This window comes from Kogia breviceps, chromosome X, assembly GCF_026419965.1.
Source record: "Kogia breviceps isolate mKogBre1 chromosome X, mKogBre1 haplotype 1, whole genome shotgun sequence".
Classification (NCBI taxonomy): Eukaryota; Metazoa; Chordata; class Mammalia; order Artiodactyla; family Physeteridae; genus Kogia; species Kogia breviceps.
The window spans coordinates 48,209,118-48,225,669 of NC_081330.1; the positions used below are offsets into that span (position 1 = coordinate 48,209,118).

Below are 16,552 nucleotides of genomic sequence, written 5' to 3' on the forward strand. Positions count from 1 at the left end.
ACAGTATTTGTCTTTGCCTGACATATTTCACATAGCATAATGTCCTCAAAGTCCATCCATGTTGTCACATATCGCAGGATTTCCTTCTTTTTAAAATCTGAATAATATTCCTGTGTGTGTGTGTACATACATACATACATCACAACTTTATCCATGCATTTGTTCAAATCCACTGTTTACTTATTGATTCTCTGTATGGATGGTGTATCCATTGTTTAAAGTGGGGTACTAAAGTCCCCATCTATTACTTTATTGTTGTTTATTTCTCCTTTTAGCCCTTGTTTTAGTTCTATTAGTATTTACTTTATATATTTAGATATTCCAATGTTGGATGCATAAACATTTACAATTGTTATATCTTCTTGATGAACTGACCACTCTGTCATTATATAATGACTGTCTTTGTCTGTTTTGACCATTTTTTTGCCTAATGTCTATTTTGTCTGTTATAAGTATCACAACCCTTGCTTTCTTTTGGTTACTATTTGCTTGAAGTATCTTTTTCCATCCCTTCAATCTCAAACTATGTGTGTACATAAAGGTAAAGTAAGTCTCTTATAGACAGCATATCTTTTAATCTTTTTTTAAAATACATTCAGGCTATTCTATGTCTTCTTATTGAAGATTTTAATACTTTTATCTTTAAAGTAATTGTTGATAGGTAGGAACTTGCTTTTGCCTTTTGTTAATTGTTTTCTGAATGTTTTGTTCCTTGCTTCTTCTAATGTTCTCGTCTGAGATTTGAGTACTTTTTGGGGCAGTATGCTTTGACTCCTTTATCATAATCTTTTGTGTATCTACTATAGGCTTTTCCTTTGTGGTTACCATGAGGCTTACATAAAATATATTTATAACATCCTAATTTAAACTGATAACAACGTAATTTCAACAGCATACTAAACTTTATAATTTTACTTCTTGGGGTGCCCCCCCTCACAGTTTACATTATTTTAGGTTACAATTTACACTTTTTATAATGTGTACCTAATAACAGATTATTGAAGTTATGATTATTTTTAATACATTTGTTTTTCTAACTTTTAAACTAGAGTTGTAAGTGAATAATGCAACACCATTATAATATTAGAGAATCTGACTTTGGCTACATATTTACCATCACCAGTGAGTTTTACACATTCATATGTTTTTACAGTTTAAATTAGCATCTTTTCATGTTAGCATGAAAAACACCCTTTAGTATCTCTAGTGATGATGAACTCCTTCAGCTTTGTTTGTTTGTTAGAGAAAATACTTATCTTTTCTTCATTTCTAAAGGACAGCTTTTCTGGGTAGAGTGGTCTTGGTTGACAGGTGTGTTTTTTTTTTTTCTTTCAATATTTTGAATATATCATTCCACATTTTCCTGGCCTGTAATATTTCTTTTGAGAAATTCACTGACAGTCCTGTAGGCTTTCTTCACTCTTTTGCATTCTTTTTCCTTTCTACTCCTATGACTGGATAATTTCAAATGGCCTACCTTCCAGGTCATTTGTCTCTCTTCTGCTTGATGGAGTGTGATACTGAATCTCTCTATTGAATTTTTCAGTTCAGTCATTGTATTACTCAGCTCTAGGATTTCTGTTTGTTTGTGTGCTTTTTTCATGGTCACTTTTCCTTTGTTCAACTTCTCATTTTGTTTATGCATTGTTTTCCCAATTTTGTTTAGTTGTCTTTCTGTGTATTCCTATAGTTCACTGAACTTCTTTGAGAGGATTATTCTTAAATTATTTTTCAGAAAGTTCATAGATCTCCATTTCTTTAGGGTTAGTTATTGGAGTCCTATTAGTTTCCTTTGGTGGTGTCATTTTTACCTGATTCTTTGTGATTCTTGACTCCTTGCACTAGTATCTGCACATTTGAGTAAGTGGTCTTCTTTCCCAGAATTTATGTTTGCTATCACAGGGTAAGACCTTCACTCATCAGCCCAACCTGGGGTACTAGATGAGTCAGCTGGTAGCATTTTTTGGCAATTGGGGCTTGCTATTGGAGTTCCTAGTTGGATGACGCTATTGCCCAGTATCTGAGGTCAGAGGGGTTGCCACTGGTTGAGCTCCATTGTTGGGTGGAACAGCTGGCTGAGCTCCACATTCAAGCAGGGCTACTGCGTGGATGCTCAGATTGAGTGGGGCTACTGACTGTACTCTGTGGTCAGGTGGGGCCACTAACTGGGTTCTGTAATCACCTCTGGTCAGGCGAGGTGACAGGCTGTGTTCCCTGGTAGGGTGGTGCTACTGGCTGGCAAGTGGACAGGGCTATGAATGGGCTTTGCAATTGCTCCTGGTCAGCTGAGGTCTCAGGCTGTGCTCCTTGAGTGAATGGCACTGCTGGCTGGACTATGTTCAGTTGGAGCTGCAGGCTGTGCTCTGTCATCAAGTAGGGCTCCAGGCTGTGCCCTAATGTTGCATAGGGCTGCAGGCTGGGCCTCACAACCTGGTAGGCTACTGGCTATGCTCTGACCGGGCTCTCTGGTGGTGAAGACTTCCAACTGTATCCTGCAGTTGGGTGGGGCTAGGGACTGTGCTCTGTGGTCGGGCATGGTCACTGTCTAGGGTCCCTTATCAGGTGAAGCAACAGGCTATGCTCCACAACTGGGCAGGGTAACTGGCTGGGTTCCCTGCTTGGGTGAGGCTACAGGCCTGGACAAGGCTAGATGTTCAGCAATTGGGCAGGGTCAGAGATTGTACTCTGCTGTTGGGTGGGGTTATAGTCTGGACTCCGTGGCTCAGTGTTATTGTAGATTGGGCTCTGAGACTATCCAGGGTCACTGTTCAAGCTCCCTGGTTATGTGGAGCCAAAGAGTATGCTTAACAGTTGGGCAAGGCTGCTTGCTTGGCTCTCTGACCAAGCAGGGCTATAGCATGGGCTCCACAGTGGCCTGGGTTCTCAGGCTAGTCTACTTGGACAGGTAAGACTAGAGGCTATGCTCAGCAGTTACACAGGGCTGCAAATCTGCTTTCCAGCCCAGGCAGGACAGCAGAACAAGCTCCATGGCTGGCACAGCCCATTGACAAGGCACCCAAATCAGGCAGAACTGTCCACTGAACTCTCTAGCCAGATGGGGCCATCAGTTTGGCTCTGAAGATGGGCAGAGCCACTGGCTGGGATCTCTGCTTGGGCACTGCTACAAGAAGAAATGCAGTCTGCCAAGATCTAAGTGCTGTTGCTGTAAGACCCATCTCAACTTCTCCACCTCTATCTGATCTCCAGTGGTTGAGCCCCACAGATACCCCCAGTTATCTCTATGCAGTGTGGCCCAAATGGTCCTTCTGGGAAGTGTCCCACAATGCTGAGGGAGCTAGACGTCCACCTAGGGTTCTCTTTTTCCAATGGAGAAACTATAGGCCCAGGGGGCCCTCTCGGGGCAGTGCTGTGCCAGTCTGGAGAGGGGCAATGTGGTCAGAATGTAGCTGATCCTCTCACCCTTCTAATGTGGTACTTCTTAGTCTTCCATCTCGATTGGCAAACTTTTCTGTACTAGTTTCTATCCTCTTTGTTTTTGCCATGAACTCTTTAACAACAGCTTATGGATCCCTTCTCAGAATAAAGTAAAATACATAAAAATACAAAAGAAACCAAGTATATTGAAATAGTTATCAAGATATTTAAGAAAATAAATTGTGATATAATAATAGATGTGCTTCTTGATTAAAGCATTAAAAAATAAGATCTAGTGGCAGCTGTAATAACTAGTGTAATTTTGAAGTAGTAATGACTGTAAACAATATTTTAAGATATCTGCCACAAATTCAATGTGATAGGAAAACATTTATTATTTCTATTAGTGACAAAGTTAGAGGTGCTGTTAATATTACTTTGGTCTGTTGCCTATATTGTTAATCAGATGAAATACTAAATATTAGTTAGCAGGTAAAGAAAATAAAGAGGCAGTATTTTTCACATCTAAGTTCAGGAGCCCCTGAATTCTCTCCATAGGTCTCCCAGGGGCCTTTGGACCCCTGGTTAAAAACCCCTGCTTTATACATATCTTTGTAATTATTCTGCAACAATTTTATACTGCCTTCTATGTTAATCATCTTTTTTCTGCTTATTCTTTGTGAATATGACCATAATCTCCCTACCAACGTGAATTTCCTCAGCATTTAAGAATCATTTGCATGCACTGATGTTCTAAAATAGAATATACTGTTATTTTTCCTTCAACACTTGAATCAGTTTTTTAAAACTGCTAATTTCTTTTTTTTTTGGTCAATGTTCTATATGTAAATGTGCCTACAAATATTTCATTTTTACCACTGATGTCCTAAAAACACTGGTCTTAGAGTTTTCTCTCAATAGATCAAATTAAATTACACTAAAGCAGATTTTCAAAGCTGAAATAATAACTCCAAGAATCACCTAAATTTAGTACACATTATTTGGAACTAACTCATAATTGCATATATTAGAAGCTCCTCAACAATCTCAGGATATGGTGTACTTTTTAAGTGTTTCTATGTGTTCTTGTAAGTATGTTAGGACTTTTCAACTTCTTCCATATAGTGAACTTGGTTTCTAGCTTCAATTTAGGTATTTTGAAATAAAGGAGACATTAATATTTTTATTAATAACCTTAAATTTGGGGCTCTCTTTTGCTGATTAAATTAACATTTGGGGGTTTGTTTTTGTTTTGTTTTGTTTTGTTAGTAAAGGATTTATCCTGCCAAATAACTAAAATCTATTAGTTGTCTGGCAGGAAAGAGCTTATTGACCCACACTAGGAGAGATAATACTGGTGTTAATTCAAGTCTCTGGGAAGCAATGTGTCCTTAATTGTTTTTTGTTGTTTTTGTTGTTATGAGGAGACAACCATGCCACATGAGCAACAAACTATGATTATGCATGGATGGAGTTTAGCACTGTAATCAAATAGAACTTACAACAAAGTTAATCTGATGATACATATTTAATGCTATGCATTATCAATGTGCTACATGGTAATTAGTCATAAATGGTAAACAGCTCCTTTGAATGGCAAATTGATGTTACTTTTGCATCACTGAAGCAAACCCTTTCTAGGATGGGAGGGAGAAAGGCAGCGGTGATCTACTCTTTTCTCTGGCCTGAGGGAAGCAGTCTCCTTTGGGTACTTGAAAATGAAATGACTATTTCTACCCAGGACCTTCCTCCTTACTAGAAGATACTCAGACATTGGATTTGTCTGCATAAATGCAATATTAACTTTCATAACTCAGATGAGTTATTCACAATTTGTGCCTCGTAACCAAGCAGCACAATTCCAATCATGCATACTATTAAATTACATGTTAAACTGTTTTCTCTTACAGGCAGAAGTAAGAAAATGAGTTTTGATTGAGCAGGGTAAGGAATGAGAAGAAATTTTAGAGTATCTGGCATCGAGGAGGAAGGCAAGCCAGCTTGGAAAAAAGTCTTCACTGGCCTGCTTTAAACAAAAGGAAAGCACAAAATTGTTGGGGCAAAGGATGCAAGTGATAAAACACACAGAGATGTGAAAAAGAGAAAGATACAGGCTTAGAAAGGGGAATGGATGTCTAGAAAAGAGGAAGAGATGAGACAGAAAAAGGTTAACCCATCCCCAGCAAACAGGAAATGCACGGAAGCAATGGGTATAACACTTGCAGAAGGAACCTGGCAGGATCTACACTTTGTGGTTCTCCTTCACTCACCTTCCGAGATTTAGCATAATGATGTGATTTCACAAGCAGTCCTTTTGACTGCATAGTGGATAAGAATAAACCAGCTGAATTCAATAATTTAGACATAATTTACTGCCTTCTCCAAATTGAAAGCAATTCCTTCCTCCCAACTGGACCAGGCAATTTAAAGAGAGAAACAAATATGTATCGTTTATGCTACAAAATCAAGTGAAACAGAAAAAAAAATCCCACGTAATACATTTCTATACATACATTTTTAAAGCTTGTTGCATATTAGAGGGCCATTCATAAGTGAGACTCCTTCTGTTTCTTACATTCCCTAAAGAGCTGAAAACATGACTTAAAAATAATAAATGTTTTTAATGTTACTGGTAAATAAATATCACAGTAGCACTCTGCATATTTACATTCTTTTTTATTTACTAAGGCGTGTGAAGGAAAAGCTACAGTTTTAATGGGCAAAATAAATGCCTACATTGATTAATTCTTCAAAATATGGTTGTCTTTTACTAAAATTTGATTATACAGAAAAGACTAAAAAGCTTCAACTACTGAATAGGAGTCAGATGTTTGTTTGCCTTTTAGTACTTTAAAATGAAACTGTCCAACTGGATAAAAAGAGGGAGAACTAAATCACATTTAGGCTTCTTAACTTGCTCATTCTGACTATTGTGCAAAGAATCACGGGACTAAGGTGGGCAGGACAAATGTGATCAGCTCTCCATTTCAACTCAGAGAACTCTGGACCTGGCTAGCTGGACAAAGAAAACACATTTTTCAAAAAACTTTTTCACAAGGGAATTTCTTAGCACAGTGTAACTTTTGTTGAGGTTAATAAAGTTGTGTCATGATAATAAAGAGCCTACATAAACTCATTAACCCTTCGTCCTACAGGGTAAACTGTAATGCAAGCCTACACTACGCAATGGAGAAACTTCTATATAGACACAGCCTGCTCAAATGGCAGACACTGGTGCTCTGAGATTTAGAGACAGTCTAAGGGAGGTATAACAAAATTCTTACAGCATAAACTACTCAATCTTCTTAAAATCAAAGCAAGCCACGTGGCTCAAAAACAAACAACAAAAAACCTGCAATGACTATGCCCATCCATGAAATATCTTGCAGTTCTTCCTTCCAAAAATTAAACCAGACAGGGTCAAACATAAGAAGAATTCTAAGAGTTAGATCTAATAGAGTGCTTTATTCTACCAAGCAGTTTATTTGGTGTAATCCTCACAGTGACCTAGTAATGTCAGATGAGAAGATAGGGCTTTAGCGAACTGACATAGTTTGCCCATAGGAGGCAGAATAATAGAATAAAAAGAGCAATGGCTTTAGAGTCTTGATAGGCTTTCTGAGTCTCAGCTCTATTACTCTGCCACTTACCACCTAGGTGACAGTGGGCAATCTCTCTAAGCCTCAGTTTCCTGATGTGTAAATGAGGATAATAGTACTTATCTCATAAGACTGTTGCAGGATTCAATGAGACAAAATATATAAAGAGCACAATCCCCAGCACGTTAAGTGTTACGTCCATACAATGGTAATAACAATATCTACCTAAAAGTGTCATTGTGGTGATGAAATAGATGCAATTTTATGTACAGAGGATGATGTGTCTACATGTGCACAGACTTAAATTTAAAAGGACACATATCTAATAAATGGCAGACACATACCTAGAACCTAGATCGTCTGAGTCCTCTTACTGTCCCACACAGCTAGATATTCCTAATTCTATTATCCAATCATAAAAGAACATTTTCACACAACTCCATTGAAAGGACAGCGATCTAGAAATATCTGTGAAAATGAAATTTAAAAGCAAAATATGCAAGTTACCTGAATTAAGGCCTCACTCAACATGTCTTCATTAACCTCCAGAATGATGTTTTTTATATCTTCATATGGCATACGATATGATCCTAGGAAGATAGCTAAAATAAAAATTGATTTTATTAAAAAGAGAGCAGCATCACAATTTTAAAGTCCTAATAAATACCTGATTCCCATTTCATAGACTCAAAATATGAAATTCCTGTCACTAATATTACTCTACAGAATTATGAACAAACAAAAGTAGCTTCCATTTGATGGACTATACTACTCATCTAGGCAAAATGGCCTATTAACTCAGGGTCTAATGTCTACAGCTCATGCGTTTTTATATACAAGATAAAACTACTAACAGCACTGATGACTACATGCTTATGAATTTTAGATGAAGCTAATACAAAATAACCCAGGAAAAGTTAGAAATTTTATCTCAAGTAGGCCTTTTAATTCAATGTAGAATTTACCGTGGAGATTGTCAGATGTATCCACTACAGCACTTCTTGAGAATGACAGTAAAGTAACCCGATACTAAGAAAACCATATCAATCTACTCTGCAGTTCTCTCACGTAAGAAAAAATTAGTGTCTGAATCCTCGATGTTCTCTGCATCCCTGATGACATTCATGAGGTATGCTATTAGTTGCTTTTATGTTGAATCAACGATTTCCCTTGTCAACTTTTTCTTAAATGGATATATATTATGTCATATGGGAATAATTCAACAAATTATACCTAGAAAAGCTTACACTGACTCAGAAAGCATTGTTCAACAAAACATTCCACTTTAACCTCCATTGAACATACTTTTTAAAGAACATACACGTGTTCTTATCACCAGAACATAAATATATTCCTAAGAATTTTTTTTTTTTCATGGAGAGGTCTATATGCCTTCACAGGTACCTAAAGAAAAAGCATCCTCCTCTGTCCAGGCAAATGATTACATAAACATAAAATGATAGACATAATAGACCAAATAGATAGACATAAACACCAAATGAGACCTCCATAATCCAAATAAATAATGTTGACAGATATCAACTAGCAATTAAGATCACACTATGTTTTTTTCTTTTAAAAAGTACTGAACATCCACTTCATAAAAAAAAAAAAGAACTGTCGGGTAAGCAATGTACACAGGCAAAACAGCTATTAGGAGACTGCTTTTCTGACAGCAACATTCCTACTGACAAAAGAGTGAGAATGACGAGTTGTTTATTTTAATCTGATTCTCTATAGCACACCCCTTCACAAAATAAACTCCCAAGGTATTTCTCTGCATACTTAGAAATGCTTGATGTGCTGAAATTTCTCATACATAGTGTTTTAGTATCCTCAGAATATAAACACAGCATACTGTGGACACACACACACACACACACACACACACACACACACACACACACGCAAAATGCTGAATTTAATACAGAGTGGAGACTATGGCAAAAAAACCCTAGGACCTGTGTAAATGAAGATGGGTTTAACTGTCCAGCTACTTTAGGAAAAGCGTATTTAATGGTTGACTGCTTTGTTAAAGGCTTTAAGGTTCACTAACTAGTTTTAAAGTACAGTGGTTAACAACTAGCTCACATCACAATTCCTTCAAATATAAAGCACATAGTAGTGAAAGGATTTGCCCAATGTGACTAGTGAATACTCTAAAACTATCACTCCCAGGCCTAGGCAGAAGGAAAAAAAAATATAACACTCTTTTCAACTCTGCCTTTCCTCTCACTGTGGCCTCTAACAATTCTGAATGATCAGTACTTTCCAAAACTTTATTATTCATAAATTTCACCTGGCCTAGCCAAGGCTAAATTATGGTAGTCTCTTATGGCTGAATGACAAAAAGGCAGCCTAAATCATGTTTACACAGAATTTTGTTCCTAGTAGGTGCTAAATATACCTGTTCAAAGAAGTTATAATTTTGTTTTAAATACATCCAACAGCCCCTCACCACCACCATCACCACCACTCCCTACTGAGAAAATAATTACATACAAAGATTCTGGGCTGTTTTGGGATCCAAAATTCTCAACTCTTTCACTTTCTTCTTTGTAGGCAGTGTCTTCTTTTCTTCAAAAGCTTCTGCATTCTTTTGAACTGAAAGAAAAATGTTGATTCATAAATAATAACAGTGCTAATCCAAATACACAGAATCACATTAGTAAGGCATATTAACTACATGAATAAAGCTCATGCCCAAATCAATAAATGGGTTTATTCCATTAGTTCAAGGAAGAGGATAAACATAAAAATATAGACCTGGTTAGAGGTTTCCCTACAAATTAAATATCAGCACTTAAGCAGAAAAGATAAGCCAAACAGAACCAAAAATCAATTGCTGTTTCTTACCTAATGTGCAGCATTAATTACTCCTTAACCAGGTTCCTACAGCAGTACTGGAATTAAATATATAGTAAAATCTCCCTAATTTGGACTAATTGAGGAAAAAGGCAGATGTGCATTTATCCTAAAATATGCTAAAATTTAGGCAGGTCTTTAATTCAGTGAAATTGCTTTAAAGATATCTAAGGTAACCTTAACTGCTATACAGGTTGCCATATAAAAACTCCTGCTGAGACTTCTTTGAAGAATAAACATGAAACATTTGCAAGTTAGACTACAGTTAGCACCTATTTGCATACCCATAATTAATAAACCTCAAAGACATGGTCTTTTTTTCAGTAAGTTCCCTTTGTCTATCTCACCATTTTTTAGTGCTCTTTGCTTTCTTTGAACGAAAGATTTATTTATGCTATATTCAGAAGGTAACCCTTGAGTTCCAAACAGTTAAAATGTCCTGAAACCGTGAGGAGTTACAGTGCCAAGGAGGGGCTTTAGACCCCCATCACTTCCACCAGCCCTCCCTCCCAACAAGCCATCCCCCAAACCAAAGTGAAAAACAGCATCCTGTCTGCAAAGAAAATGCAGATTTATGTCAAATCCCTAAACCCCTCCTACATAGAAATTCTACAGCTACCACTATATTCCTGTGTTGGCAGTTTACCTCTTCTAATATAAAAACAGGGTTGTAGGTAATGGGAAAAAATATGAGAAAAGTAAAGCCAACATTTTTCAGTCAAGTAGAATGATATGCTTTTGGCCCAACTCTTGCTGCTAAATTTCATCATTAAATCACATGGCCATCATCATGCTGTTTCCTTATTACTTTTAAAAAATATAATGTCATTTTGAGGCAATCAGTATTTATCTGATCTTTGTTAAGGAGATCACAAATGAGTTGCTGATCTTCTTGAGAGGAAAAGTAACCCACGACAACAGTAGATTTTTTGCTAAGCTAGGTTTTCACAGATGTGAGCATCTGGAAAACTTTCTAGAAGGCATCAAAATATTGTGGGTCCATTAAGACACCCCCCTTTGTTTTACTGGTGCAAAATATATGAAAATTAAATGAACTTACTACAAAAAATAACAGAAAAAAAATAATTACCTGAATAACTAAATTCCTAACAGTTAGTGCTAAGCTCTACAAGTATGACCAATCTAAACTGATGGAGAGTCCAATCAGGCTAGGTAATTACACTTGACAATCATGATCTTATGGGAGTACCAAGTAGTTTGCCATGTTTACACAAGATAAGACAGTTATTGGTCAACTGGAAGAAAAATGACTTTTAAGATATTCTTTTAAAACCATCACAAGTGTTCCCCCAAAGGATCTAAGACTACAGTGTCTCTCCTATAAAATAATCAGCATTTTAATTTACCCTAATTTTCAAGCCACTCCCAGCCTAACACAACTCTATATAAAGAAATAACAGTCCAAGAGTCAGTCCTTTTGTCAATAAAAAAATTATCTGAATTTTATTGAAATTACTTCTAGTATCATTCAGAAATGTGTCCTAGTCAAACAGATTAGTCAAGAAAACTGTCCTAATCTTTCAATATGCCTTAAATCCCACTATGGGAGACTAATTAACAAAGTACATATACAATGAAAATACTATAGTATGAAAGACATATTAAGATTATCCTGCAAACTAACAGACTCCTGACTAACCCAGGCATATATAATGCTCATTTTGTAAGACTTCATATTTTTGCTTTTTTTTAAAAAGTATATTTCAACCTCTCCCCTTTTCACATGAACAGACTTTAAAATTAAGATTAGATCTCTTAAATATCTTGAGTTCACAGTTTACTTTTTTGAATCCTAGTATATTTTCCTTGTATTATACAATTTGGTTTTATCTTGGGTTCAAGGAATGGTAAGAATTCCATGAGTGGTCACTGCTGTTCTGAGAATCATTAGAGCAAAGCTAGTTTAAAATAACTCCTTAACTAGACAGGCTTTCAGAAACAATAATGTTTTCACCAGGATCAGTAGATATTGACCAGTGGCTATTATCACCTTTGGCTTTTTTGACTTTAAAAGCATTCCTTAGCAATCACAACCACAGGCTTAGATAAATATAGAATTTGAAGAGAGGCAATGATGTATGAAACTTAACTATACAGTACTGAAGCTTTCCTATATTAAAAAGTTCCTGCTTTCATAATGACTAGAAAATGCCACTTGTCCTAAGATGATTTTATTTCATATATGTTTATAATACTTATAAAACTTAAATATTCCATAACTTAATTTAAAAAATTGATAATCCCATAACTCGATTAAAACTCAAATAGATATCTCTCCAAGGAAGACATACGGAATGGCCAACAGGCTTATGAAAAGATGTTCAACATTGCTAATCACAAGGGAAATGCAAATCAAAACGACAATGAGATATCACCTCACACCTGTTAAGATGGTTTTTATTTTTTTAAAAAAAGATAAGTGTTGGTGAGAATATTGAGAAATTGGAACCCTTGTACACTATTGGTAGGAATGTAAAATGGTACGGCCACTAGGGCCACTAGGAAAAACAGTATGGAGATTCCTCAAATAATTAAAATAGAACTACCATACAATCCAGCAATCCCACTTCTGGGTATACATCCAAAAGAATTGAAATTCAAATCTTGAAGAGTTATCTGCACGCCTATGTTTACTGCAGCATTATTCACAATAGCCAAGATATGGAAACAATCTAAATGTCCACCAAAGGATGAATGAATAAAGAAAGTGTGGTATATACATATAATGGAATATTATTTAGCTTTCAGAAAGAAGGAAATCCTCCAAATAGCCAAAGCAATCTTGAGAAAGAAAAATGGAGCTGGAGGAATCAGGCTCCCAGACTTCAGATTATACTACAAAGCTACAGTAATCAAGACTGTATGGTACTGCCACAAAAACAGAGATATAGACCAATGGAACAGGATAGAAAGCCCAGAGATAAACCCATGCACCTATGGTCACCTAATCTATGACAAAGGAGGCAAGAATATACAATGGAGAAAAGACAGCCTCTTCAATAAGTGGTGCTGGGAACACTGGATAGCTACATGTAAAAGAATGAAATTAGAACACTCCCTAACACCATATACAAAAATAAACTCAAAATGGATTAAAGAGCTAAATGTAAGGCCAGACACCATCAAACTCTTAGAGGAAAACATAGGCAGAACACTCTTTGACATGACTCTCAGCAAGATCCTTTTTGACCCACCTCCTAGAATAATGAAAATAAAAACAAAAACAAACAAATGGGACCTAATGAAGCTTAAAAGCTTTTGCCCAGCAAAGGAAACCATAAACAAGACAAAAAGACAACCCTCAGAATGGGAGAAAATGTTTGCAAATGAAGTAATGGACAAAGGATTAATCTCCAAAATATACAAGCAGCTCATACAGCTCAATATCAAAAAAACAAACAGCCCAATCAAAACATTTGTGCAAGACCTAAATAGACATTTCTCCCAAGAAGACATACAGATGGTCAGCAAACACATGAAAAGATGCTCAACATCACTAATTATTAGAGAAATACAAATCAAAACTACAAGGTATCACTTCACACTGGTCAGAATGGCCGTCATCAAAAAAAATCTACAAACAATAAATGCTGGAGAAGGTGTGGAGAAAAGAGAACCATCTTGCACTGTTGGTGGGAATGTAAATTGATACAGCCACTGTGGAGAACAGTATGGAGGTTCCTTGAAAACTTGAAAATAGAACTACCATATGACCCAGCAACCCCACTGCTGGGCATATACCCAGAGAAAACCATAATTCAAAAAGATACATGCACCCCAATGTTCACTGCAGCACTATTTACAATAGCCAAGACATGGAAGCAACTTAAATGTCCATCAACAGAGGAATAGATAAAGAAGATGTGGTACATACATACAATGGAATATAACTCAGCTATAAAAAGGAATGAAATTGAGTCATTCGTAGAGATGTGGATGGACCTGGAGACTGTTATACAGAGTGAAGTAAGTCAGAAAGAGAAAAACAAATATCGTATATTAACACATATATGTGCAATCTAGAAAAATGGTATAGATGATCTTATTTGAAAAGAAAAAATAGAGACACAGATGTAGAGAAAAAACGTAGAGAACAAATGTATGGATACCAAGGGGGAAGGAGAGTGGGATGAATTGGGAGATTGGGATTGACATATATAAACACTATTTTTTTTTTTTTTGGCTGCATTGGATCTTAGTTGTGCCACACGGGATCTTTCATTGTAGTAGGTGGGCTCTTCATTGCAGTGCATGGGCTCCAGAGCATGCAGTGTCAGTAGTTGTGGCGTGTGGGCTCTCCAGTTGTGGGGCACGGGCTCCAGAGCATGTGGGCTCTGTAGCTGTGGCACAAGGGCTCTCCAGTTGTGGTGCACAGACTCAGTAGTTGCAGCATGCGGGCTTAGTTGCCCCACAGCATGTGGGATCCTAGTTCCCCTACCAGGGATCGAACCCACATCCCCTGCATTGGGAGGTGGATTCTTAACCACTGGACCACTAGGGAAGTCCCTGACATATATACACTATTAATACTATGTATAAAATAGATAACTAATGAGAACCTACTATATAGCTCAGGGAACTCTACTCAATGCTCTGTGGTGACCTAAATGGGAAGGGAATCCAAAAAAGAGGGGATGTATGTATACGTATAGCTGATTCAGTTTGCTGTACAGTAGAAACTAACACAACATTGTAAAGCAACTATACTCCAATAAAAATTAATTTTAAAAAAAAGAAAGAAAATCACTATCCTTGAGTACACAGAAAAATAAAGAAAGAAAGAAAGAAGGAAATCCTGCCATATGCAACAACTTGGATGAACCTGGAGGACATTATGCTAAGTGAAGTAAGCAATTCACAAAAGGGCAAATACTGCAATGATTACACTTATATGAGGCATCTAAAATGTCACACTCACAGAAACAGTGTAGAATGGTGGCTACCAAGAGCCGGAGGGAGAGGGATATGGGGCATTACTGTTCAGTGTGTTATACAAGTTTAGTAAGTTCTACAGATCTATGGTACAACACTGAGCCTTACAGTTAACAATACTGTATTGTGCACTTAAAAATTTGTTAAGGGGGTAGCTTTCATGTAAAATGTGTTTATAACAACAAAAAAATAAAACTTAAATTTATTTTAAAACAAAGTAAATTATAGTGATTGTATAATTATTTCAAATTATTTGAATGAGACTAGAGATGTTTTTTAATTCTCAATACAAAAACTTCAAAAATTGATTTTAGCATCAATGGTCCTATGATTCTCAGGTTCACAATGAGGCCTCCAGTCTTATGTGATCTCTCCCTGTACAAATGAAAACCCATACAGCCACTGGGCTTAAAACCGATAGATTAAATTAATTTGTGTGCTTAAATTGGCAATGCTAATTGACTGAATAATGATGAAACATTATAAAATACTGTATGTAGGAAGATAATGATGTAATAATAAAGACATTTGTGTTATTATTAAAGATATGTTAACATTAAGATACTAATTATCTAAGATAAAATGCCCACTGAGTATTCTTATATTTCATGTAATACATGGATTTTTACATGCAGTTGTACTATAAATTTATTCCTTTACAGCTGAGGGATGATCATCAGCATAAGTAAAGTAAACAGGGTTACATTCTTTCCCCAATCTAATTTAGGCAATGTTCAGGAATCCCCTATTAATTTCCACTATCCCAGTGGATACACAGAACATGTGTCAAGATGTTCGTAATTTGCAGCAAATATTAAGATAATATAAATGGGTAACACTGAATGATTTACATGGTGATAACTGCCATAAATCATAATAAAGTTTTATAACTAATTTATCTCAAAATTCCTATGAGAAAGATTGATTCCTAAAGTCGGCATCAATACTATTCATTCATTCACTCATTCATCCAGCAAATACTTGTTGAACACCTACTATGTGTTAGCCTAACATGAGCATATAATGGTACACAAGACTTAAATATCTACTCACATGTCTTTCGTAAGTGGTCACAGGAAAATTACTAATTGTGGAAGTATCTCCAAAAGGTATATAACAATTATAATTTCCTTATCCATCATAATATAGCTTGAATGAATACCTGCATAGCACTCAGCAAATCTCCCTTTTGTTATTGGAAGCCATAGTTCCATATTAGATAATATTGTTATCTTCAAATCAACATCAACTGATGTGTTACATCATAGAATAAGGAATATATGAGAACTTCCCTGGTGGTCCAGTGGTAAAGAATCCGCCTTCCAATGAAGGGGACACAGGTTCAATCCCTGGTCAGGGAACTAAGATCCCACATGCCACGGGGCAACTAAGCCCATGTGTCGCAACTACTGAGCTCGAGCACCTCAACCAGAGAGGCTGCGTGCCTCAAACTACAGATCCCATGCGCCCTGGAGCCCGTGCACCACAACTAGAGAGAGAAAACCCACATGCTACAACTAGAGAAAAGCCCGCATGCTGGAATGAAAAAAAAAGATCCTGCATGCCTTGACGAAGATCCTATTGTGCTGCAACTAAGACCCAACACAGCCAAAAAAATAAATAAAATAACATAAAATAGAATAAATTTAAAAAATATTTTTTAAAAGAAGGAATATATGGAAAAGTAAAATATGACACTTCCTATTAAGTGTACTATATACAAAGCCAGGGTAAATAAAGCTAATAATAGTAGTGTTCCA

The 16,552-nt window shown here is 36.4% G+C and overlaps 1 protein-coding gene across 4 annotated transcripts in view; it reads right to left on the reverse strand.

Annotated features, from left to right (window-relative positions):
• DIAPH2 (diaphanous related formin 2) overlaps positions 1-16,552 on the reverse strand; it is an 886,560-nt gene that overhangs the window by 490,411 nt on the left and 379,597 nt on the right. For all 4 annotated transcript variants that reach the window (XM_067024271.1, XM_067024270.1, XM_067024269.1 and 1 more), the window contains 2 exons: positions 9,477-9,578; positions 7,482-7,576 (listed from right to left, as the gene is read on the reverse strand). In XM_067024271.1, coding sequence (XP_066880372.1) covers positions 7,482-7,576; positions 9,477-9,578 — 197 coding nt within the window. The remainder of the gene's footprint in view (positions 1-7,481; positions 7,577-9,476; positions 9,579-16,552) is intronic.